This window comes from Panthera uncia (genome assembly GCF_023721935.1).
Source record: "Panthera uncia isolate 11264 chromosome B3 unlocalized genomic scaffold, Puncia_PCG_1.0 HiC_scaffold_1, whole genome shotgun sequence".
Taxonomy (NCBI): domain Eukaryota; kingdom Metazoa; phylum Chordata; class Mammalia; order Carnivora; family Felidae; genus Panthera; species Panthera uncia.
Genome location: NW_026057582.1, coordinates 40,183,814 through 40,210,879, shown reverse-complemented (window position 1 = coordinate 40,210,879; position 27,066 = coordinate 40,183,814). Strand labels below are relative to the sequence as shown.

The 27,066-nt window shown below is 42.1% G+C and overlaps 1 protein-coding gene across 2 annotated transcripts in view; it reads left to right on the top strand.

Annotated features, from left to right (window-relative positions):
* The window catches only part of DAAM1 (dishevelled associated activator of morphogenesis 1), a 176,766-nt gene that overhangs the window by 46,574 nt on the left and 103,126 nt on the right, over nt 1-27,066 (top strand). For both annotated transcript variants that reach the window (XM_049612660.1, XM_049612661.1), the window contains exon 2: nt 21,962-22,181. In XM_049612660.1, coding sequence (XP_049468617.1) covers nt 21,999-22,181 — 183 coding nt within the window. In that variant the 5' untranslated portion in view covers nt 21,962-21,998. The remainder of the gene's footprint in view (nt 1-21,961; nt 22,182-27,066) is intronic.

Sequence of the window (27,066 nt, the reverse complement as noted above, 5' to 3'; positions counted from 1 at the left end):
AAAACCTCCTCATCTCCCCATCCCCCTAGTCCCATCTCTCAGTTCTGCTTTTGTCTTTGCTGGCTTCATTCTTGGGTTGTTTCCAACACATGGTGGAAAAGTCAATTATTGTAAATTGCAGGTGTTTATGGTCCTATCTCATGATTCTAGGATGTGTCTACAGCATTGACACACATAAAGATGTCCGGTTTTCTTTGTGTTGGGTGCCCATCTCTAGATCAGTTACTCTGTCCAGGGGTAGAGTGCCTTGATTGGCCAAGCCAATGCCATGTGCCCACCTCTGTTGATGAAGACGTATGATCACTTGGTTGATTACCCCTTTAGAATCACAGGGAGAAGGAGATGAGGTAGTTCCCGTAGGTGTTCAAGTAGACATATAGGTTAGAAACGTGTCCATCTGAGGTAGCAATGGCAGATCCCAAGACAGATATAGCATGCTCTCAAATTTTACTGTGTGTGTGTGTATGTGCACACGATGCGAGAGTGCTTTAAGGACTCCTTTGGTGCGTTTTAGTTGTGTGTTTAAAGTTTTTGGGCTAAGGCCGATGGTAAACTGCAGGGGGTCTGGGAATTGCCCGAAATGATACATAGCATATTATATATATGTACAGAAAAATATTTTTTCCCCTGGAGTTAATGTTATGCAACATGTCCTCTCCAATGAAGTTAATAGAAGCTCTTTATAAAATTCTGCAAAATCTTTGGCTCATCCTCTGCAACATGTTAGGAAAACTTTAGGAAAGTTCCTTTCACAACTGTTTTTGGAAGATCAGACAGAGATTCATTCTCTTAGGGTTCCACCACTTACTATTTCTTCCAGTGGAAACTTTACCTTGAATGATGCTTATCAAAAAGGAAAATATTGGTTTTTGAGACTTGGCTAAAATTAGCTATATTTTGTAAGATCTGAACCAGTTAATTTTATGGGAGCTTTTGTGTTTGTAATCGATAGCTTACCAATTGTGGTACATGCTGGTATAAACAACCAGTAGAAGAAACTAGCTGTTGACATATTCTTTTTTCTCTGGCATAAGGAACTTCCACAGTGTACTACCATTTTTCTTCTCAATTCTAGAATTGTAGACAGGAGAGAGAATTCTGCTTGTTTGGAGCCAATTCAAACTCTGGAACCAAAAGGAAGAGCTTCCCTGCTTCCTCTAATTATATTAGCTTCTCAAAATCAAAATAGTGGTTTACCCAGCAGTAGGTGGGAGTGACAGGCTATTGTATTCCTTCCCATTTTTAGGGAGATGAATCAGGTGGCCTTGGTTCTAGGTTTGGGACTTATGTGCAGGCTTTTATATTAATCCTAGATTTCGAGTTTATTTCTTATAGCTTTCTTAAACCACAAACTTCCCTTCCTCAAAATTAATTGTTTCCTATATGGGGATTTGATGCTTTGAGAATTAAATTGCTCAAATAAAGGCAGGAGCAACATGCTTCTAAAATGGATCCTCTGGTTCATATCATCAGATGTTGGGACTGAAAGGGATCCTTGAAGATTCTCACCTACCTCTGTAAGGATAAACTGAGTCTCCGACAAGCGCAATGATGTAACCAGGGTCCCAGGGCTACTTGAGGAGAAGAGCTGGAAGTGAGGTCTAGGGATCCCTTCACACTAGTATTTTCCCCCCAGCTATCCCACATTTTTCTCTGGCAAAATTTTAAAAAATTACCCCCAAAGCATTGTTTTCATTATCACATAGCTCAAATACGGAATCTGAGGGCAAGAACCAAATTGGTCTTTTTAATGATCATATGCCCAGTGGTAGCATTAATTAGCAACAGCAGCAGTAGTAGAAATAGTCATAATAATCTCATCTGTAAGAACTTACTCTGGCCAGACATTATTCTTTATACTTTACATATATTTACCCACTGAATGGGGCCAACAACCCCTCGAAGTGGGTACTATTATTATTTTCATTTTACAGATGAATAAACTGAGGTCCAGACATATAAAGCCTAGAAATGTGCATGGAAGGCACTTGGTAAATCTTTGCTCAGTACTCAGAATTTCCAAAGCACATTCATAGTCATTATATAGTGTGATGGCATTTCAAGGGGGGGCATTTTTCTGAGGAAATAATGGCCCAGAGGGCTCTAAGAGACTGAGGTTAGGGGGACAGTTAGTAGTAGAGCTAGGACTTAACTTTGATCCTTATCTTCTGACCCCGTTAGCGTCATCTGTGGATTTCTGCAAAAGCGCATCCTAAAGGTCAGTGGCTGGGAAACTCTGAGGCAGTGTCTGGTTTTATATTTACCCAGAGGTTGGCCATTTCCAGCATTCTTCTTTGCTTTGTGTAGATCCAAATTTCTATCTGGTATCAATTTCTTTCTGCCTGAAGGACTCCCTTTAAAGAGTGTTGGCCTTTGTTCTGGCACATGGTTAAATTACTTGGGATCAGCGAGACCCTTTTGAGGCTGCTTTTAAGCCCTTTCCAGAGCAGGCTGTGTCTAGGACCCTTTTGGAGGCTCTTCCTGATATTTTATGTAAACCAGCTCTTTCTACTCAGGCTGCTGGGAATGCCGCTTATTCCCAGCCCCACGTGAACCCTAGGTCCTCGTGCAGAGTAGTACTCAGCCGAGGATTGGAGGGGACCCCCTTTGCAGATTTCCAGAGTTGCTCACTGCCTCATTCTCCCCGAACTTTTATCTCTGGCTCCTCAGCTTAGCACGACCCCTGAGCTTGGCTTGGGTTTCCCCTTCCTGCCCTACTGCCTAGAGTAAGTTGGGGTGATAGTAGGGCTTATCTCACTTGGAATTTCCTTGTCTCAAAGATCATGGCCCTGCATTGTCTTTGTCCAGTAACTAGTACAGTTGTTTCATGTGTTTTGTCCACTTTTCTAGTTATTTGTAGTGGGAGGGCAGTTCCTGTAGCAGCTAATCCTTCGAGGACGGAAGTGGATGCCGGTGTCTTGTTTGAGGTCCCAAACCTTAGCAGGGTACTCTGTGCCCCCTATTTGTTAAGAACAGATATCACCCTCTGCTTCCTTTTACTTCCTCTCCCGAGCTATAGTCAAGGGAACATGGAAGTTACTGGGAGCCTGCGTTATTTGAAGCAAGTAGACTCTGCTCTTGCCTGTTGAAGATGAGGTGAAGAATTGACCACTCCTACTTACTTCCTGTCTGTCTGCTCACAGAGCCAGAGTCTAGAACCTTGAGTTGGCTTAAGGAGCCAAGGGCTCATGTGCCTGTGAACTAGCTGTGCAAGGGCAAGGTCTACATCTGTTTCGGTCATCTTTGTATCCCAAAACCAAACAGAGTGGGCACACAATGGGTCCCTGAATGAATGAATAAAAATGTATAAATGATCACACAGAATTGTGAACTTGAGATTTGTGTGTAGATATGTGGGGTGGGGGGTGATTCCTGACTGTCTGTGAATTGTCCCTATGAGGAAAAACCAGTTTGACACCTGTATGCGTGTGCGTGCGTGCGTGTGTGTGTGTGTGTGTGTGTGTGTGTCTGAGGTTGATTACCTGTGGGCATCTCTGTCCTGGTTGCCTTTCCAGTCTGAGCAAGTACAGTTGTTAACCAGCGTGTTTTCCCACAAAGAGGCTGGCTTTTACCTTTTACGTGCTACTACCCAGTGAGGTGGGTGGTGTTTATAAGAGGAGTAACTACGAAGGGGCCAGTTGCCAGGTTAGCTAGAACATCTGTCATAGCTCTGTTTTCTGCTGATGAATAGGAGGGAGACATTGTCCTGGTTGATTATTTTCATGGAATGGAAAGTGGTGCTTGTAAGGTAAATGATGATTTTAGGCGGGGGTTGGGGGGGAAGAAATGTGGGACAGAAGGGAAAGGTGGTGGGTGGTATATATTTAGAAATCATGAATAAATAATAATTAAGCAGCTTTTTAATCATGTCTTCATGTAGATTGCATGTTCCCTTGAAATGCATAGCCTATCGTTTTTGTCTTTATTTTGAGGTCTCTTTTAATGTTAGTACCATTTCTTATTTTGACGTTAAGTTTCTTGTCCTTCTTTAAAAAATAGTTACCAGTGTTTGCCTTCCTCTTTTGTGATCAGCTGTTAGGCTTCCATCTGTGCCCTTTTGTAATTCAGACTTCCCATTATGGTATTTGCTTGCTTATTTAAGATTGGGTCAGGAGCCATGAATGTAAGAGGATACACTGTGCTGCTACTTCAGTAGCTTTAGAACTGGGCTTTAGAAAGCAGGACTTTAAAATTACTAAGCAAATGCATTCCTTCTGGGTCAAGCTTTCTAATAAACACCTAACAAAAAATTCCGTATGTGGTGTTCCTGGGGCTGCCACCTGGAGAGTGGATTTTCTGAAGATAAAGGTAGCAATAGTTACTTCTATAGCAAAGAGTACTGTGGATTTCAGTGGATTCTGAATTGTGCTATTTTGGTGGAAGCAGTTATGCATTCTGTTGCTATGGTGATGAGATGGAACTGTATTGATATATACAGTATTGTCTTCAGTAAATGGTTTGGTAGCTGCCTCTCCTTTTCTTCCCCCCTATTCTAAATTCATTATAAGTTTAAAGGAAAAAAAAAAGTCACTGTTCGTATTGGTGTTTTACAGTTGAACAGATCGTTTTCATTTTGAGAACTAACAATCGCAGAGGTGGGTGTGGTAAAGTGGAAAAGTGCAGAAATTAAAGCAACTAAGGTCAGAGCATAGAGATTTGTTGACAGTGGACTGTGTTCTCAGGAGGAGACACTTAAGGATTCACAGCTTATCTCTTTTATTCATTGAGGTAACAAATGGATGTAAAGCACAATAAAAAGTGGCTGGCATGTTGAAGAGTGTTGATAAATGAAAGTCATTTATTTTATTTTATTTTATTTTATTTATTTATTTATTTTAAGTAAACTCTATCCCTAACATGAGGCTTGAACTCATGACACCGAAATCAAAAGTCTCATGCTCTACTGACTGAGCCAGCCAGGAGCCCCCAAAAGCCACTTAATTTTTATAAGATCTAATTACTTTCTAAACATTTGGAAACAGCTTCATAATCAAGGGAAAAAAAAAGTAGTCCAAGCCTATGTTTAAAAAAAAAAAATGAGAAGGAACCGAGATGCAAACAAGCTTCCTTCCTTTTCCAATGTCCATTTTATCCTCTAGAATAGGAGCTACTTGATGGGTTTTTGTAGCTATTATTTTATCACAGGCTAGATACTTTGTTTCCATGCTTAAGTATATTCCTTTTACATTTATGATATATCATGTTTATACTGTAACTTGGAAACTTAATATACTTTAGACCTCTTAACAATAGAAAAGGTATCCCTTAAAAAAAAAAAAAAAGAAAAGAAAAGGTGTCCCTTTCTTTTTAATGGCTGTGTGGTATTTCACCATACAGAGGTACCCTAAATCATTTAACCAGTCATATATTGATAGCTTCCCATATTTAGCCACTTGATGACTTTTGACTGTTTAACAATATTTGCAGAACATGAAATCCAAATATTAACCTCAGTCCAGCTACTGTAGGCTTCGTAAATGAGTCAAAGTAGTAATTTACAACAGAACTTTTCTTGTTACTGCATTTAGAATAAATTTTGCAAGAGAAGCAAATGTCTAGTCTTCTTGAGTTATGCAATTAAGCAATTACTGTTCTCACCTAATTATATAGAAAATTACAGAGTTGGGTGGAGTGGGCACTGGCTAGTATCAGCTTCCTTCACACTTCCCCCTTGATGACTGTGGAATGGCCCTGTTTTTTGGCCTGAGTTTAAGTCACGAGTGTGGTAATCATGTATAGTAATTAAAATTCAGTAAAGATCTTTCTTCACTATTTGTTTGGCTCATCCAGTTTCAGAATCATTTGTTAAGCTATGTGAATAACTTCCCAAGGATGTTTGTCACATGGAGAGAAATCACCAATGAGAAAACACTTTTTATTGTAGCTGCTGGTAGTTTCTATTTTGGTTGATTGTTAGCTTTATGAAAAGAGATGATATACATTCACCAGTTCACTTATTCAACGCACGTGTTCTCCTGTCCTTGGCAAAGCCTGCTAGCTCTCACAACTTTCCCTTATCCTATCTGTATCCTCAATTGCTTTTATTATGCATAGGTTAGGCAGTTTTGAAGCCCATATTAAAAAAAGGAAAACACTTTTTCTGAGAGCACATGCCTCGACTTTGTGCTTCCTTAAGACTCTACCTTTGTATGACTTCTTAACTTTCAAGAATGGCATCATTATCCGGTTCTTCCAAGGTCATCTGGGATTTCTGGAAGTGACTTGGAACTCACTTGCCAAAGAGCCTATTAACTCAATAGGTATCAGATGGAGTTCCTTTAATCTTTGATATTTTCCCAAAGCTCGATAGGCATACCACATTGACTGATGGTGGACCATTTGTTCAGACTTGGTCATCATTGTCCTATGGGCGCTGTGTACTCATTTTTTATTAACTTGCGAAGAGCCCAAAAAAATACATTTTACTTCCTCTTTGACAATGTATGCTTTCCAGTGTATGCTTCCAGTGCATTGCTTCCAAAGTAATGGTAACTGTGTTTCACTGGGACCGATACTAGTATACTGGAAATGATTTTGCAGTTCTGAGAATCATAGATTTCCTTTCCAGCTGTTTGCAATGAATATTTAGTGATATTTGAAGGAATTGGGTTTCAACTACATAAACTTTGGAAGATGTAGCCAGGAAATAATTAGTCTTAATCTCATAGGAATATTGTCAGCATTCAGACCTCAAGTTCATAAAATTCCTTGATAAAATCTTGGTCCAGGAAAGACCATCTCTTGCCTCTTATGAGTTCATATGATCACCATGTTTTCATTTGCTTCTGTAAGCAGTGTGGTGACTTAATGATTGATAAAGAGGACCCCACCTTTGTTTTTATTTACTTATTTATTTTTGAATATAATTTATTGTTAAATTGGTTTCCATACAACACCCAGTGCTCATCCCAACAAGTGCCCTTCTCAATGCCCATCACCCACTTTCCCTTCTCCCCCACCCCCCATCAACCCTCAGTTTGTTCTCAGTATCCAAGAGTCTCTAATGGTTTGCCTCCCTCCCTCTCTGTAACTTTTTTTTCCCCTTCCCCTCCCCCATAGTCTTCTGTTAAGTTTTTCAAGATCCACATATGAGTGAAAACATATGGTGTCTGTCTGTCTCTGACTGACTTATTTCACTTAGCATAATACCCTCCAGTTCTATCCACATTGCTGCAAATGGCCAGATTTCATTCTTTCTCATTGCCAGGTAGTATTCCATTGTATATATAAACCACATCTTCTTTATCCATTCGTCAGTTGATGGACATTTAGGCTCTTTCCATAATTTGGCTGTTGTTGAAAGTGCTGCTATAAACATTGGGGTACATGTGCCCCTGTGCATCAGCACTCCTGTATTCCTTGGGTAAATTCCTAGCAGTGCCATTGCTGGGTCATAGGGTAGATCTATTTTTAATTTTTTGAGGAATCTCCACACTGTTTTCCAGAGCGGCTGCACCAGTTTGCATTTCCACCAACAGTGCAAGAGGGTTCCCTTTCTTCACATCCTCGCCAACATATATAGTCTCCTGATTTGTTCATTTTAGAGAGGACCCCACCTTTAAAGATAGAAACTTAGGAGCATGTACTTGGGAGAAAATTGCTGGAATCCAGCTTTAAAGTTGTTGTAGTCAAACATTCAGTGCCCAAGTAAATGTGGATGATGCATACCTTTTTAAAATTACCTAAGATAGAGAAGAATTTTGAAAATTGTACTAAATTCATTTTTATAAAAATATAGTTTTTAAATATGTTTGATTGCATCTTAAGACTGTACCACAAGCTGGGGCGCTTGGGTGGCTCAGTCGGTTAAGTGACCAACTTAGGCTCAGGTCGTGGTCTTGCCGTTCATGAGTTCGAGCCTTGCATTGGTCTCTGTGCTGTCAGTACAGAGCCTAGAGTCTGCTTCAGATTCTGTGTCTCTCTCTGTCTCAAAAATAAGCAAATGTTAGGGTGTCCAACTTTGACTCAGGTCATGATCTCATGGTTTGTGGGTTCGAGCCCTGTGTCAGGCTCTGTGCTGACTGCCTGGAGCCTGCTTTGGATTCTGTGTCTCCCTCTCTCTCTGTCCCTCCCCTGGCTCACACTCTGTCTCTCAAAAATAAATAAACATTAAAAAATATATAAAAATTAAAAATAATCATTAAAAATGTTTTAAAAAGACTGTACCACATACTAAGTTTTATTCCATGTATGAGCATCCTTAAGCCTCTTATCCTGGGCTGTATTTGTGATGCCCTTTGTTTTCTGATCCACAATAGAAGTATAATTGAAACAGAGCCAAATAAAAAGAAAAAAATAATAGAATCTCCCAACTTTTCTTCTAACTGGCCCTGTGACTATTTGAAGGCTTCAGGGAAGCAGAAATTCTCCACTAATTGCCTCTTGGGATATGAAGAATTTAAGACCAAACAAAACATTTTTCTAAAGTTTGTCACATTGTCATCCCTGTGGCTTTAACACGTAGCCCTGGGAATATTCTTCCTCTTTGTTCATCAAGGTGGTATCTAGCATTACGTTGTAGTTTTTAGATTTGTTGGCTGACATAGAACAACTTATAAATGGGCCATTTTGGTGGACCTACAAATCAATATGATATTGACAATGAATCTGCCTGCATTTTTGGGCATGGGTTTCGTATATACACAGAGCAAGCTGTAATTTTAAAGGCTAATGAGTTATTCAGGTGTACACTTAGAGTTTTAATGGGGTTATTGAGAAGCTTGCACACTTCCTAGTTTCAGCAGAATACTGTCTGGTGCACTTATAAGAAGAGTTCATTATCCAAGTATGAAACCATAGGTTCCAAAAACTTAGATGCACGTGGAAGTAATAGCCTCTATTTATCGAGCGTCTTCCATGTGCCAAGCATTTGGCTAACTTTTGACCAACTTTACAGTTTATACCACCAATTCTGGAAGGATTTCTATGCATTCACATATATGGGTGTGTGTGTATTGTTACAAACACAGGGTTGTTTTTAGTTTTAACATAAATGGTGATACATATGTTTTGCTATGCAACTTGATTTCTTTTTTCTTCTTTTCCTCCTCTGAATATGTTAGATCTTTTTCATGTCAATATTCATGGACCTAGGACATTGTTTGAACCTGGGCATAGGATTCTGCAGCACTGGTTCTCAAACTGACCTGCAGATTGGAATTACCCTTGGAGTTTGGAAAAATACTCATGCCTGGGCCCCCAATACCAGAGATTCTGATATAATTGGTATGGAGTAAATAAAGCTTGGGCATCAGAGTATGAAAACTAGTGTCTTACGCCGCAGGGGCACAAACATTTATTAAAACATTCACCTATTGAAGGTCACTTAGACTGATTCTCTATTACCAATAATGAATGGGTTTTCTATTACAGTGCTGTAGCGAACATCCTCGTTAATATATCTCTGTGCTCATGTGTAAGTATATCTATAGGTTAATCCCTATATATGGAATCTAGGAATCCTTAGATGTGGATCAAAGGGCCAGTACATTAAAAACAACAATAGATATTGCCATTTTGCACTCCACTGAGGCAATACAATTGACTTTCCCATCCATAGATTATTAGATTGCCCACTGTGGGGCTGAAGTTCTCCCCAACCTCACCCCCCATTAAGAAAAAAATTTGTTCTGATTTTGGATGGTTGTATATCTAAGTGCTTATGGAGTTTCCTAACACGAAGGGAGACTGGGGAAATCCCACGTCAAAGTTTTATTTCTCTTGGTCCTTTTAGCGCTTTTTCTTTTGGAAATCAGTTTTAGAGGCTGACGTGACAAGGTAATGCCTTCACTTCTCATTCATTAGAGGGTATGTGTGTCTCTCATGAAGGGCCGGGGAAGTTCTGATTGAAGAGCAACACCTACCAGAGCCACACAACATCCCATACTGGTGGGGGCCAGAAGGCCTCTTTACTGCCTTATTTCTACACCCGAACTCGCATTCAATTGAAGCTTTTACCGGCATCTTTTCATAAGCCTCTCTTGAAGGTTTATTATGCAAAATTTGTAGTTAGAATTTTATGAAGGGCAGGGTCCTTCTTTCCAAGGGAGTTCCAGTTTTCATAATGTGACTCCATCATCTGTCCTTATAGTTTCTGGGTGGCTTCTCCCTGCCTTGTCATGCGCAGGACTCATTAGTAACAGCCTGAGCATAGGTGTGGTGCTGGCCTTGCCCAAAATGAACCCCTCTGAGCAGCAGGTGTTGTAGAGAGGCTCAGGATCTAGTCAACAACTCACCACACTGTAATTTTAAACCCAGGAATCACCATGGACTTAGCTTTCTATAAACATTTTTTACATTTGTAATGGCAAATGGTGGCTGTGTCCACACATGTTCAGAATGACCTCTCTGAGGCAAAAGTGTGGAAGCCTGTGGCCGTGGCTGCTGACAGTCACGTTGTCCAGTTTGGTGACCAATTCAGTGATTTTCCTGGATAAACGAGATGCCTTCAGAGGTACAAAGTAGAATAATAAGTAGGTGAGGTCAGTGCCTGAGTAAAATGTGAAGGGGAATCAGGTCAGTATTGCCCATGTCAGCATCCTTGCAGTGACTCAGTTGGGTGTGCTGTGTGGTAGTTCTTGTATAAGTGGTTGGGTTGAAATACCAAATCTGTTGAATGCTTCAAAATATACAAGAAAGCTAAGACTTTTTAAAAGTGCCTTTCCCACACGGCCCCTAAAACTCTCAGAGAATTTCCCACAATTTGCAGATAAGCTGACTAACCTGCAGAGCCCTTGATTTAGTGATGACAACTGCCCTGTAGAGATTAAACCAGCCTCGTTCCAGGAATTTGTTCTGCTGATACACACAGGAATGTCAGAGAAAGGAATCTGGTTAACACATTTCTACCAAACAGTAGTTAACAAATACAAATCCTCCTTCCAACTCTCTAAGGTAGTTCTCCGTTCCCTTTGTAATGTCCACTTAAAAGCCATCACACTTTTAGAGAGGACGTTAGGGTCTTGAAGCCTTTCCTCTGGTTCCTCCAGGAAAGAAATGGGTGAGCTGCTCTTTGAACCTGGGTCAAGTCTCCACGGCTGCCTATGTCATGTTGTGTCTGTTCATTAGTTTTTCCCTCACTGAAAAGCACAGACATTTTCCATGAGAAGGATGGGGTTTCTTAATAGTTCCCAGAGAATGAGGCTAAGCTTAACCAAGAAAGTTTGTTCTACATGGTGTTTCATTTTCTCTTGCTGCAATTGTATGAAACTTGGCATGAAAGTAGTCAGAAGAACATGAACAGAAGAAGGTAATTAGTGAGGTTTAAATTTTCTTTCAGTAAACATGAACATATAAAGCCTTCCAGGCAGGGTTTTATTTCTTTATTTTCAGTTCAGGGAACTGTAGTTTCCCTAGGATGCCAGTGGACATTATTCTCCATAAAGGCCTGCACACAAGTGGAAGTTGTACCTACTTGGCAATAAAACGCCTTGATGATAAAATGTCGTTGTAGTATTTGGGGAGGAGTAAGGTCGAGCAGCATCTGGTTTGGGGGCTGGGAGGGTTAGTAGCAGTACTCACTTTTCAAGGGACCATGTCTTATGGCCTCACTGGGAAGAGGGACTAGATACTCCTTTGAGGATGGCATCGCGCGTCCTCGGCCCAGAGTACCTCTGGTTTATCTTCTCTAAGCCGTATTAGACTTTACTCCTAGATCTGGAAAGCACAGTTTTTCAAACTAAGTGCATATCTATTCAACCTCTTCTCTCTCAGGATTTGCCAGAATTATTTCAGTTGTGAGAAGTTTCCAAAAAATGAGTAGTAATCTACTTATTTTTAGGCAGTGTCTTTTAATGTCACTTAAATATTCTGTGTGGATCACCCCAACGTGTTGGCTACTTGTTTGGAAAGGTCTGAAACCTAACACCCCTGAAGTGTGATCATCGTGGTGGGGAGGCATTTCAAGAGGCACCACATCGGGGCGCCTGGGTGGCTCAGTCGGTTAAGCGTCCGACTTCAGCTCAGGTCACGATCTCGCGGTCCGCGAGTTCGAGCCCCGCGTCGGGCTCTGTGTCTCCCTCTCTCTCTGCCCCTCCCCCGTTCATGCTCTCTCTCTGTCTCAAAAATAAATAAATGTTAAAAAAAAAAAAAAAAAAGAGGCACCACATCTGCCTGCAGGGGTGAAGACTCTGACTTCAGGGGTTACTCAAGTAGGGTCAGCAGAGGACTGGAGCCACAGGGTACAGGCAGCTGTTGGTGCCCCGTAGGGTACTCGCGTTCTCCTCTGGTGACTGTGATGTCGTATTCTCCTATTCTTCCTGAAAGAGCTGCTAGGTGATTCAGGAAAGTTGCTTGTTTTACATGTTTGTTAAAGAACAAAACTTGGCCTCTTGGAAGAGTGAGAGCTTTGATGTGACAGAACTGGCCATTGAGTTGTAACTTCCTATGTTTGTGTAACCTCTCATTGAAATTTGTCCTTGCACATCTAGGTGGATCCCTTAGAGGCAGTGAAGATGGAAACCTAAAGGGAGAAAACGATTTGCATTTCTTTTGGCTTCAGCTTAAATCTGTTTATTGACTTAACTCACAACAGGTCGGCAGGCCCAAGGGCACAGGCTGTCTGGCAAGGCTGTGCTTTCTTTGGTGGGGACTCCAATGACACTTTTGGTTTGGCTCTTCTCCCAGATGATCGAGACGAGATGTCCTGGCTTCCAGACTGGTTTCTGTCACGTGAACAACACAAACTCCTAACTCGAGAACCGTGTTGTATTGGCTTTAGGGATTTATGTCCCAAACCTGTGGTTAAAGTACTGAGTCATGGCAGAAGAGTCATTGCCAGCTTTTTAGGGTGAGACCTGGAGGTCCCCCTCCTTTGCTCTTTACATGAAGAGCAGGTGTTTTCTGGCAGGAGTCTATGACTTGGGCTTGGAAGAAAGAATTATGTGCTGGTTGAGGCTTGGTCTGGCTTGAGGGTGTGCATGGACTTCGCTTGGGTTCCTTCCTTATTATCTAGGGAGGAAGAGGGGAAGGAATGGGACAGGTTCTGGCTTCCACTTTGCACCCCCTCCCCCCACTGATGCAGAGAGGGCACACAGGAAGGAGTGTGTTTTGTGTATACTGCCCTGTTTTAGGGTGCCTGGTGCCTATATTGTTTTCCTCTTGCATCAGGAAAGTCAGTGAGCTGAAGGGACTGACTACAGGGTGAATTTCCAAGACCCACTTCCAGAAGCGCCCTGTTCGAACATCCTTTTGGGACTTGAGTGTGTGGGAAGGGCTGGCCCTCCGCTGGACACACTGAGAAACGCCCTTTCCGTTTCCTGGTGGAGAGGATGTTGAAACTTGCGGGGGAAACACATCGCCTTTCAAACGTTTCTCCTGCAACCTTTAGACCGTATCCCATGATTTTTTTAAAGCTCCAAATAGTACTTGGCATCTGGTGTGCTTGGGAAATGAAACCAGACATGAGGAATGTGAGAGCGGAGAGAGATGGCCAAGGAAAGAAGCAAAGCAGTTTTTTCTTTTCACATTCTTCTTGATAAGAGAATTTGGGTTAACATTATCGTGCTGTTGAAACCAAAACTGCATGTCAGGGCCCATTGGAAAATTGCAAAATGTGGGGTAAACTGCATCTCTGAAAATAAGAGGTATGGCACCAAAATGGAGGGTTCCCCGGCCATTCTCTTTAAAGTTGCTCTTACGGTATAATTTTTTTTTTTTTTTTTTTTTTTTTTTTTTTTTTTTTTTTTTTTTGCTTGTCCCTCTTTTTAAGTCTGTGACATTGTTTCAGAAATTCCGGAGACCATTTACAATGAAGGAACAATGCCAGTATTTTAGTACTGAAATTATAATTGGAGAATTAAACGTGAAATACTGTCTTGATTAAAAAAATAGACGTGGGTTACGATATCGTTGTGAGTACATGCAGGAGCTCTCAACTGTCTAATCACGTTGGTGGCTGGCAGGAACTCATGGTCTCTCCTTGTCTCTCTTCCTCCAGCATCTAAGTTGCTTCCCTCGTGACCACTTTGGTTAGAGGAAAACCGTGGTTACTTAGCCAGTGAGCATATCCTTCGGTCTGGACAGCCATCTTACCAACGTGTGGCAAAAGTCCCTGATGAAGCAATCAGAAAGATGTATGCATGGGTGCAAATCTGTTTTGTCAACACTGCTTTCAAGTTTCCCCTATTTATTCGGTACAGATATTGACCTGCTTTGTGGAAAACAATGCTTACGTATCACATATGTGTTGTGACCTGGCATTATCAAAGAAGAGTGTTAGGGAGGGTCTTCTTGTGGACTGTAAGTTCTCCAATGTTTTAGATCATCCTGATCATCATCGTCTATATTCCCCAAAATTTGGCCCTCATTTGTTGACTGTTACCATGTTGAGAGTCTTGTTTGTTTTGTTAAAGAGCAGTACAAATGACTCTGACTTCGAGCTAGGCCACAGATGGATTAAATTTCTTATTCTTTGCTGAGCAGAATGCACCTGCTCCAGAATCTTAAGTAGCTTTTTAATTGCTTCCTTGTGCGTGGCATAGCAATAGTCATCTGTAATGTTATAGATGGATTGCATTTTGGATGTCGCAGAAGTGACTTCTTCCCCTCTGCAACGATGCCAGAAGCTGAGATTAGAAGATGTGTTCTGGTTGAGGGCCCAGCTGTCATGGTGGAATTAGTCCTTTCCCTCGGGCTGATCTGATTAAAAAGGGGCCAAGATGTGGAAACACAGGTCCCAGGTTTCAGTAACTCTGTATTCCCTCTTCACTGGACAGAGTTAGCAGCTTCGCCGCTCCCTAAATGTCCCCACTAGTCTGTGATCTCCCTGAGTCTGTGGACTTTCTTCATCTGTGTCTATAGCACCTAATGCTGTGTCTGGCTTCTTGAGGTTCAGCTATGATAGGTGAAGAAGTGAATACTTTCTCGGGCAAGGTGTTCATTGAATGTAAGGAATGGGGGAAAGTCTAAAAGATTCTCAGTGGGTCTGTTTCCCATGGATCTTACTTTTGAGGCTGGGTGGAAAAAACAAGCATGAGCTAATTCAGCCAGAAAGAAGCTCCTTGCTTGAGGGAAGCTGCAAATATCCAGAGGATGAAGTCTGTTTGTGAGGCTACTGTCAGCATCAGAAAGCTTGACAAGTGGCTAAGGAGCACTTGGTGATCTGGTTGACTTTAAATGTCTTGGCATTTGTGAAAAAGAGATCTGCAGGCAACTGTGGGAAGAACACCCAGTCACACAATCCTGAAGTTCAGAAACAAGCCATCTGTTCACTTAGGCATTTATGCTTTTGCATTCAACAAACATATATTGAGAATATACCATGTGCCAGAGACTGAATGAAGCATAGTCCCTGTCTTCAGGATCTCATAGTCTGGTGGGGGAAACAGACATGAATTAAAAAAAAAATCCAGACAACCAAAAAACACTCAAAAATAAAATAAATATAAATTAAAAAAAAAATATACATATATATATGTATATGTATATATATATATATATAGTGCTTGGGATGTGGAAAGAAACGTGCAACCATCTCTGGAAAACTTAAGGCCCATTAAAACATTGAGTGGGTTTTGAATGGTCAGTGGAAGACAGGTTCATAAGGAAAAGAGCACCTTAGGCTGAGGGAACTGTGGATGTGTGGGCTCAGAAGTGACTCCTGTGAATGATTACTTCTTGCACTTGGGGGGGGGGGGCGGTTGCCACATGGATGGACAGTGCTCATGGTACTGGGAGACAAGGATAGACACTAAGTAGCCAAGGACTAGACCACGGAGGGTCTTATGGTCCCGGCCGGAAGCTGTACTGTATCCAGGAGACACGACAGAAGTCGTGATTGAGTGACACAATCACATTTATGATGTTTCCAGAATAAACCCCAGACTCCTCACTCTGGTGTACGAGTCCCTGGAGTCTGGGCCTCTCCCCTCTCCAGCTTCTTCTCCCTTAACACTGTCATTACTCTCTATGCCCCAGCCATACTTGTCGTCTTCCCTGATCCAGATGTGCCAAGTTGCCCACCTGCTCTGGGCTTCTGCACACACTTCTCCCACCTGGAATCCTCTGCCTCCAACACTTTGCAGGACTGGTCCCATTCATCCATTAGGTCTCAGCTTAAATGCCCTCTCTCTGGAGAGGTTGTCCCCGATCACACTATTGAAAGTCGCTGTCTCCCCCACCACCATCACCACCATTTTCTTTCACTTGCTTCTTGCATCCCCTGTAACCCTAACCAAAATTAATACAGTTTACTTGATTTTTTTTTCATGCCTTTTCCAAAACATCTTTTCTAAAACTCCCTGAAGGACACATCATCTCATTTTCATCCCTGTTTCTTCAGTGCCTAGAACAGTGCTTGGCACGTAATTAGCATGCAATAAATTGCCCCCCCACACACAGGTTTTTTTTTTTTTTTTTTTAAGTAATCTCCACACCCAACGTGGGGCTCGAATTTATGACCGCGAGATCAAGAGTCATGTGCTCTTCCAAATGAGCCAGCCAGACACCTCAGTACTCAACAGAATTTTGACTTAATGAATTAAATGATTAATACGATGAACTAGGGCAGCTGTTGGTGACCTTCAACCCCTGGGCCTCCATGCACACACCACCTATTTTTGTATGGCCCATGAGCTCAGAATAGTTTTCACATTTTTAAATAATAAAACAAATTTTGAAAGAGAATATTCTGTGACATGAGAAAGTTCTGTGAAGTTCAGATTTCAGTGTCCACGGTGAAGTTGTATTGGCATATAGGCATGCCCATTTTTTACAGATGTCTGTGGCTGCTTTCAGAATAAAATGGCAGGGTTGATGAGTTGTGATAGAGACTTAAGAGCCCACAAAGCTAAAAATATTTACTATCTGGTCCTTTACAGAAAAGGTTTGTCAGCCCCTAAACTGGAGAACCACAGGTTAAGGAGAAGAGTTATGGAACTGTTGTAATTATACAGATGAGATAAGGGGAGGCTGAACTAAGGTCATGGCCTTGGGGTTGGAGAGGGTGGGGATTGGATTCCCATTGGATTAAGCACTCAGGTTCCCTGACCTCTGCCAAGCTTCCCTGCCCCACTCCGAACCAGTTAGGCTTCTTCCAGTCAACATCCCTTTACGTTCTGCAGCAAAGCAAGTCCCTCCCCAACTTCTCTCTTCCTAACTTCCCCACTCCCTCCCAAGTCTCCTTTTCAGTCTGATATGTGAAATGAGGATGATAAAATGGGTGTGGATGTGCTTCGTAAAATTACGTACACAGCTGTTGGGATTGCTCATTAGCGAAGTGCCAGGGCGGTTAAGGAGGGCTGACCAGAAGTGTCTACTGCCACTGAGGGGTCATAGGATGATTACTTATGCTTCCACTTTGGTCTATATCTAGGAATCTAGTCTCTTAACAGTGAGTTCCAAGTATGTGTATTAAAAATGGCAGCCTGGGGGCGCCTGGTGGCTCAGTTGATTAAGCCGCTGACTTCGGCTTAGGTCATGATCTCATGGTTTCAGAGTTTGAGCCCTGCTGTGCTGACAGCTCAGGGCCTGGAGCCTGCTTCGGATTCTGTGTCTCCCTCTCTCTCTGCTCCTCTCCTGCTCACACTCTGTCTTTTCTCTCTCTCTCAAAAATAAACATAGAAAAAAATGGCAGCCTGTTGGAAGTCTCAAAGCTTTGCCATCATCTATAGTTTAAGGATGGGTTTAATGGAAGACCTTGTATGTGGTGTCACACACAGGAGCCAGCATAAAAACTTGGCTTTTGGGTGTTCGTGAGGCTTTTAAACACAAATCACCTGTCAAAGGCAATATTTTGGTCCTTATTAAAATGATTTCAATTAGGTTCTTAAACGTAATGGACTCTGTATCTTATCACCCATCTTAGAATCTAGCCAAGACCCTCATTTTGTGTTTGTTTATAGAACTGCTGGCTTAAAGAAAAAAAGACTTAAATGCTTTGGGCTGATTTTTAGATCTCTGTGTTTCTTGTGCACACCCTCCCCCCCTCAATACAGCCAGAATGTAATAAAACTTGGGTTTAAGTGAAACAACCTATAAAGTACAAAAGTAAAGTTGCTCTCAATTCATTTCCCAAATACTTGGGTCGTGCTCCTATGTGTGTGAGGCACTAAGTGACACAAGCTGTGGGCACTTTTTCTCATGGAGTTGACTCTTCAATAGGGGAAGTAAGACCCAGACCGCAAATTACCGTAAGTGTTGGCTCTGCCTCATAGGGGTCACAAAATGCTAAGAGGGCCCAGACCACATTCAATGGGATAGGTTAGCAAGACTGCCTGGAAATAAACTTGAAAGCTAAGCATTGACCATATGACCTTCCATGAGCTGGGTCTTGCCCGTTTTTTGTTTTTTTTTGTTTTGTTTTTGTTTTTGTTTTCTCCCGTCTTCCAGTAGCGTGAATACTGCCTCTTTACCCCCATACAGAGGTGCTTAGTCATGCAGACCTTGACACTAATCCCTGAACCGTCTCTTCAGGATACTTACTGACAGTTGAGTGACAGGGTGTGCAGGACTCTGGCCTGGCTGCCGAGGGGGACATGGCTGGGTCCTGAGGACATACGTCGGAGACAGACATTCACAGTTGTATTTTAGTGAACCAAGTCTGAACTCCCATCTCCTCGTGTACGTCAGTGGTATTGCTCCTTCCCCATGCTGGTTAACAAAGAATACAAGAATTGCACTCTTAGAGAAATTCTTCTAGCATTTTGCCATTGCTGAAATAGTTGTACTCTATTTTACAAAAATACATTGCTAACAGATTGGAGGGAAGCAACTCATCCTTCGCCTCAGATAGTTTGGGACACTGGTGTATAGATCACCATAACTTGGATATTTTTGATAAGAACATTTTTGCATACACATTCCCCTCCTTCCATCTGTCATATAAACAAATGATCATACAGTTTTTTTTTGTTTTTTTTTTTTTTAAATCTCATCTTCATTTGATTGTGAAAGTAGTATGTCTTCATTGTGACAACAACTTGGGAAAGTACAAAGAAGTTTTTTGGTGGTTTTGACACAAGCTTACTGTTGGCTCACATTGTGCTGTTTCTCTTATCCTTTTTTCCTTTTATCTTTGTCAACACGCTCCCATCCTGACAGCTTATGTTCGTACATGAATGGGACACTGGATACCTATTCTTTATTTTACATATAAAATGCGCATGTCATTAAATATTCTTTTAGAGAGGACTGCTTGGTCATCTGTCATCTAGTTATACCATGATTAACCTTTTCATATAGTCTCCTATAACTAGAACTTATTTTATGCCTTTGTTTATTGGTTATTAGGTAACGCTTTGAAAATTGTTGTGACCACATTTTCGATAGTATCTCGGAATATTCCATTGGGATATATTTCTAGGAGTAGAAATACTTCCAGTCAAAAGTATGAGTGAAAGGCGTCGGTAAACTGCCCTTCAGGAACGTTGAAACAAATTTCAGTTTTCACCAGCCGTGGATGGGCTTACCATACTGAGTACTGGCAGGATTGGTGCTGGCAGGATGGGAGCATGTTGACAAAGATAAAGGCAGAAGGAATGAGCAGACCACTGGGATGGAAGAAGAGAGGAGCGTGGGATGTGTATGGGGCGTGGAAAATGGTCTGTTGGCTAAAGTGAAAGATACTTTCAAGGAAATAGGAAAAACAGAGAAGTTGAGTTGGGTCTGATTTGATGGAGCACTGGAAGCCAGTTTAGATTGGTATCGGAGAGACTTCAGTGGGTTCTGATCAGGAAGATGAGAGCCCCAGGGTTTTGCTGTGGGAAGGCTGTGTTATATAACACAAGCTGTGCCACACCACTACTCATTCCCTATGTACCCCATGCCCCTTCCCACCCCATGCCTTTGCTTGCGCTGTTCCTTCTGCCAAAATGCCCTGCTTTCCATAATCTATCGAAGCTCCACTCATCCATCAGGGACCATACCCACATTCTCCCCTATGTACTTCCTGCTTGATTACGTAGCACCCACTGGTATAATATACCATATTGCCTTTTTATAACTGTTTGGTGTACTACTCTCTCCCACCAGATTATAATCTCCTAGTGACCCATTTCCTTTATGTATCCGTCAGTGCTTATAGTGCCTGGTATATAATAGGTATTAACACACATCTGCCAAAGGAATCCCAGGCACTGCACATGTCTCCTATGACATTGAACAAGTACACTTTAGGCCAGGAGATATATGCTTCAACAGTTTGGGATATTGGATGTCTCGGCCAAGTTGTTATTCCAGAGCCAGTTGGAGTATCACATAGGGCTATGTGAGGGACAACCTACTCTTAACATTTACCTTCCCTTCCCATTCTAAAGAGTTCTAGTCACTGGCTTTTGGAGACCACCATCCCTTAAGTGAGCGAGATCTTGACTCCAGAAGTGTTTGTAAATCATAGTTATTTATGAAAACTTCTACCGGAGCTTGTAATGTTGTATGAGATTGGTTTTTTAAAAGCCAGTATGGCATCGTGTTGTATATATCATTCTTTGATTTGCTTTGTTCGATTGACAGTATAACTTTGGAATTTTCCCAAGGCAATACATATAATTACAAAAAACTATATAATAATTAAAAATGTGTCTTTTAAAAATTTCTTTTAATGCTTATTTATTTTGAGAGAGAAAGAGAGCACGGGCAGGGGAGGGGCAGAGAGAGAGGGAGATGCAGAATCCAAAGCAGGCTCCAGGCTGTGAGCTGTCAACATGGAGCCTGACGTGGGGCTCGAACTCAGGAATCGCAACGTGAGATTATGACCTGAGCCACAGTTGGACACTTAACTGACTGAGCCACCCAAGTGCCCCTAAAAATGTATTTTTATGGTAAAAATTCAAATTCAAGGGGCACCTGGGTGGCTCAGTTGATTAAGCGTCTGACTTTGGCTCAGGTCATGATCTCACAGTTCATGGGTTCAAGCCCCATGTCAGGCTCTGTGCTGACAGTTCAGAGCCTGAAGCCTGCTTTGGATTCTGTCTCCCTCTCTCTCTGCCCCTCCCCCGCTTGCACTGTCTCAAAAATAAATAAACATTAAAAAAAATTCAAATTCAAAAGGGTACAAAATGAAAAAGGATAGTTCTCCAATCCCCTGTTTTTATTTTAGAGGTTAGTGCTATTTGCCCTTTCTTACATATATTCATAAAAACATATATGCATTCTTTAAAACATGTAATCCTGTAATACACACAGTATATCATAAAGTATCTTGAACATGTTTTCATATCTACATATACAGATGCCGTGTTGTTTTTAAATGAGTGCATAGTATTCTGTTATGTGAATATACTATGACTCTCTCTGTATTGGTGAACTCCTTTGATCTTTTCTGTTTGGAAAGCTCATGTGAAATCACTCTTCGTTTGTTATGAATTTAAATTATTCAACATGATAAACATGAACTGAGTGCCTCCTACCTTCCTGGCACTGTGCAGGGCACTAGGGCCAACAAGGTGTTTGATGGTCAGTCCCTTCCCCTGACTTGAAGTTATTGGCTGTCTAACAGTGTCTAACAATACTCTCTTAACGAACTTAGAATATGATATGAGCTGGAATGGGTAGATATGCCTTAGCATACATATTAATTCTCCTTTGGGAAGGTGAAAAAGAGGACGTTGGTATCAAACTTTAAAGGATAAGAGATCCTGGATTCCTAAGGGGTGAGGAAGAGAAGGTCATTCTTTCAGGGGATGTTAAAGAACAAGATGGGTTGGCAAGAAAGAGCATGTGATAGGCAAAGAATGGCCAGTAGCCCAGTGCGACTGGGGCATGTGCCGTGGTGTGGAGGGGGAGAATTGTACTGTTTGTTCAGCAGTTGGTCACAGGAAACATTCAACAAGTGAATAGAAGGATGTGCTCTTTGTGTAACTGAACTCCAAACCATCTCGGGGTTGTCCTCTTTATGCCCTGCAGGCTATCAACTGCCTCCAGGGCAGAGGGTCTTTCTTGAATTGGTCTGGCTTTAAAAAAAAAAAAAAAAAAAATCTTTTATCCATTTTTGCACCTTTAACCATGTCTTGTCTTGTTTTTGCAGAGTTTAGTCACTTCAAGAAATAGAACAGAAATCCGCCATGGCCCCAAGGAAGAGAGGTGGACGGGGGATTTCATTCATCTTTTGCTGTTTCCGAAATAATGATCACCCGGAAATCACCTATCGGCTGCGAAACGATAGCAACTTTGCGCTTCAGACCATGGAGCCAGCATTACCCATGCCCCCTGTGGAGGAGCTGGATGTCATGTTCACTGAACTTGTGGTGAGTCTCCAACTTGCTTCCTGCCGGTGGTTGGGAGCCAGGAGGAAGAGGAGAGGGTGTGCCTGGTTTCGTTTGGTTAGCCATGGGCTCGACCTTCTTCAGTGCAATGACCCCTTTATATTGGCACCCCAGCTGTGGGCACTGAGCCTCTGGAGGAAGAGAAAGAAGAAGGTTGCTTTACTACATCAGAGGGCTTTGCTTTAAGTGAAGGGATTTAGACCCTTAGATCTTCGAATATGTGGCCGAATCACATCCCAAGTTGCTTCTCCTGTTGCCCTCCATCCCAGCGTGAGTCTATACCTGTGTCCTCTGCCTCACAGCCCCCCAATTCTCTAATGCTTTCTCCACCCCTACTCTCAGTGTGCTGTATGAATGTCTTCTAAACAGTTAGTCCTACTCCTCTTCCTGTCCCAGATCCTTTGATGAAAGCCATTATTACTTAAGGCAGTTAATTATTTAGCCTAATGATCAGACTGTAGTAATAAGTGTTGTGGGAAGCTTTTCATGAATCCTGTCATATTTTAGAATCCACTGTACTGAAGTGAGATATCTGGTGTAGGACCTCTTCTCAAAAGATGTAAGTGATCTCTTCAGCTTAGCTTTTTAGCTACCTCTGAAGTAGTGTTTCTTTCCATTCCATGTTATAGAGGTATATTATGGTATAGTTCAGAGTCCTGGCATGTGGATTAGGAAGACATTGGTTCAAGTTACTATTCGGACTTTATTATCTGTGTAAGTATGGAAGAAGCATATGAGCCTGTTTTCTGGAAAGTGAGAAAAAAAAAATAAGTCCTCTTTCTAGTGTGATGTAGTGTCGAAGCGAGAGTAATACATAGTGGGAATGGCCCAGTGCCTGGCCCTCATTGGGTGCTCAATAAATGTTACATGAGTACTCTATCCTCCCTCGATCATTGCCGGCATTTTGTAATGGAGTTAGTTCTAATCAGACGAATCAGACCATTTGTATCATTCAACAGATACTCGAGAGTGCTATCATTTTGCATGACTCTTAGGTCAGAAAGTAATGTAGGCTGTGTTACTGCCCTCCAGGGGTAATGTCTGAACCGATCAGGCCACTGCAGCTCTTCCAGACCAGAATTTACCTATAGGCTTACCCTATAAGATAAGCCAATATGAGAGTATTACCAAGCCTATTACCAACCAGAATTGGTTGGGAAAAAGAAGAGATGGCTCTTGGCAGCATGTTTGTATTTTACGATGTTGATGAATATTTTTGATGTTTAAGGAATCTCTCCCCTCTCCCACCTCTGCATGCAGAGATTATGTTCTAGGTGTTAATGGGGAGGTTCAAAGTGGGAAACTAGAACCTTCTCTGAAACAGCTGACAGTTTCAGTAGCAAAAGGGGATTGATAAAAAAGTATAATGCCACTAGAGGAAGAAGCACAACCCACCTCTGCATGGTGTGTAGATGTGTTGTGGGGTATAGGACACAGTGATGAGGAGGGTGGTCAAGGAAGACGTTCTGGAGGATGTGAGCTGTGAGTGATTGAAGGTAAGAAGGGAAGTGGTGGGGATCGGTGTCAATGGCTGTCTCAGTCATCTCAGCTAGTTCATCCTGTGACGGTTACAAACTACAACATCTTATCCCTTGCTGATGCTGCATGTCCATTGTGGGTCAGGTGTGGTTTTGTTCCTCACCATCTTTCATCCAAGACCCAGGCCTGGTGGAAGAGTAAGGAGAGACATGGCAAACTGCTAGTAGGCTCTAAGCTTATGTTTGGAAATGGCATGTGGCACTTCTGCCCACATTTCTTTGGCAGGTGAAAATCACGTGGCCACTCCTGAGATCACAGGGTAAGGATGAATCATCCTTCTGTAGAGACTGGCACCACAAGTCGCATGGACAATTCTGAGGTCACTGGGGCAGTGGAGGACATATAATCCTCTTCCAGGGAGAGGCAGTGAATCATCTACCATGATGGCTATCAGGAAGGGCAATAATGTATTCACGGGCTTGGTTTTATTTCCCACTTAAAGTATTTTATGACCCAGTATGTGATCTATCTTGGGGAATGTTCCACGTGCACTCGAGAAGAATGTGTATTTTGCTGCTTTTGGATGAAAAGTTCTGAATGTATCTGTCAAGTCCATCTGGTCCAGTGTATCCCATTTAAAGTATTTGAAAACCCAAAGCCCACCTAAGGAGATAGATGTTGCTGATAGATGAGGGCCCACTTGGTGGTAGTTGGAGCTGGTGGGCAGAGTTAGTACCCTCAAAGCCTCTACATCCACTGTCTTTTCAATTGTGCTCTATCAGACTCCCCAGATGAGACCTAAGCCAGAGCCTGTGTGGTGGTAGCTCCATGTACATCTTGAAGGCAGCTCATTGTTCTGTATTCATAATGGAGAAAATTCCACTCTCTGCCTTATTGATGTCTTTATTCTGTGTGAAAATTGCCTACAGCTGTTAGTTGTTAAAAAGCCAATGCCAAACCAGAACTTTAAGCCGAAACCATTGGAAAACAAATTACATTGAGGTTTGTATCTGTCCCGGTGAGTGACGGATGGATTTCTGTCCACTCCTTACTTCAGGGACTTAGACCACAAACCCATCCAATGGCCAGGGGTGTGCTGGGGCAAGAGGGGTGGGCTCAGAGCCATGGGAAACCTCTGTGGGTTCTCTTGAGTGTTCGCAGAAGCACTTCTGCCTCTGCCCGTGCACAGGATAGGGAGGCCAGGTGGGGAACGGGAGCGTGCTTGGCCTGTGGAGTCAGACTGCTCTGCAACCTGGGGTGACTGCCTTTAAGATGGTTTCTATTGGAATTTAAGTTTATTGCCTTGCCTATACAATGGGGACAATACCGTCTCTCTGATAGGATTGGTATAAAGAAGATAACTTCTTTAAAAAGGGGGGCACCTCTTAGGTGCTTTATAACCCACATCCTAGTGCAATGAGAAGGATGGGAGATAAGTATTTCCTGGGCACAACACCCTAAGCACATATCCCAGGTTTTTCCTTTTCTTGAAAGCTAATCTGCCCGCTGTGAGTGAGCCAGTGTGGGTCCTAACTTGCAGGGCATTTTACCTCTGTATCTGTTGGAAAGCATCTCATCACAGCCGGTTGGTGTCAGCTAGTTTCCTTGGCCTCTTCTGGTGACACACCCATTTAATGTTTTTAAATGAGTGGTACCAAATAGGTTGCCTTCAGAATTGCTTGCTGCAACCTTATCATCTCATAAATAAAGCAAGCCTGAGCGGGAGGTCAGCCACGGGAATCTGTAAGGAGGGTGGGCCGTGAGGAGTGCCTGCCATAGGCAGTGGAACCAGACTCATTCCAATTTCAGGATGTAGTGGTTCCTGGGGGTCCCAGTCCAAAACCCTGCCGATTTTTTTTTTTTTCCTAACAGCTTTATTGAGATATAACTCGCAGACTATAATCCACCTATTTACAGTGTACAGCTCAATGGCTTTTAGTTGTGCAAGCATCACCACAATAAATTTTAGCATGTTTTCATGACCTCCAAAAGTAACTCCCTTACCCATTAACTGTCACTTCTCTTTTCTCCCCAGCTCACCATCCCCTGGCTACCTCTAATCTACTCCTGTTTCTGTGAATTTGTCTATTCTGGGTATTTCATAAAAATGGAATCGTGTACTATGTGGTCCTTTGTGACCGGCTTCTTTCACTTACCGTAATCTTTTCAGTGTATCCATGTTGTAGCATGTATCGATACTTCTTTTCCTTCTATGGTTGAATAATACTCCACTATATGGACATACCACATTTTGTTTATCCATTCATCGTTGACAGACATTTGGATTGTTGCCAGTCTTCAGCTGTTATGAATAATGCCACTGTAAACTTTATTCATACCCAAGTTTTTGCATGGAAATATATTTTCAGTTCGCACGGGTGCAGACCTAGGAGTGGAATTTCTGGGCCATATGCTAACACAATGCTTAAATTTTTAGGAATTGTCGGACTGTTTTCCAAAGTGCACCATTTTACATTCCCACCTGCAGTGTATGAGGGTTCCAGTTTGACCCTATCTCTGCCGACACTTGTTATTACTTCCTACCGACTGACCTGCTGCTTCTAAAGCTGTTTGACGGCTCCTGGAGAACTGAGAACATGTAACTTGGGAATTTTTTAACTATCTAATTAATTTATTTTTGTGAGTTGTCACACAGAAATAGTCTCTATGCTAACAATTTTAACTGATTTGGTATATTTTAAAAAACATTCAGTTGAGAGTTTGTGTAATCTCTGCCAACTCTGTATTTTATGCCTTTCGAGCATCAATCCTTTTTTTCCTGTATTACCTCCCCCACCTCCTCTCCCCACTTTTTCTGCTTTGTCCTTTGCTTCAGCCACACATCGTGAGCATAACCAACCCAAGAGTCAACACTGTTCCCATAAAATAAGATTCAGCTATAGTCTTGCCTTTTCTACAGGCTTCTAAAGGTCTTAGATTGTTTTTGCTGACCTATTTGAAGACCCCTAGGCATCACGAATCTGTAAGTTGTCCTTATTCAAATAACTTTTTCATCTCAATGTTAGCAAATAGAAGATTTCCTTTGGGATGACTAGAAGGATGTGTCACTAATTGACCGGTCAGTTCTTTCAGGGTGTGTGCGTGTGATGAGTGGCTGCTGTGTGTCCTGAGATAGCTGGTGAGCAAAGCAGCCATGGTTGTTAATGAATTTATGGGACCAAAGGTCTAGTGGGGAAATAGGCAAATACACACACAATCTTATCCAGTGTGCCCCAGGATTATGAGGGGCTCTTCCAGCAGTATATATTGTTGGGGAAGAATGTTCATTCGCCTTTTTTCACAAGGAGGGGGTTGCACTCACAGGTTCCATATCTATAAACCTAGCTCTCTTGCCCAGTAATTCCTAGCTTCTCTTCCAAGTCCTCAT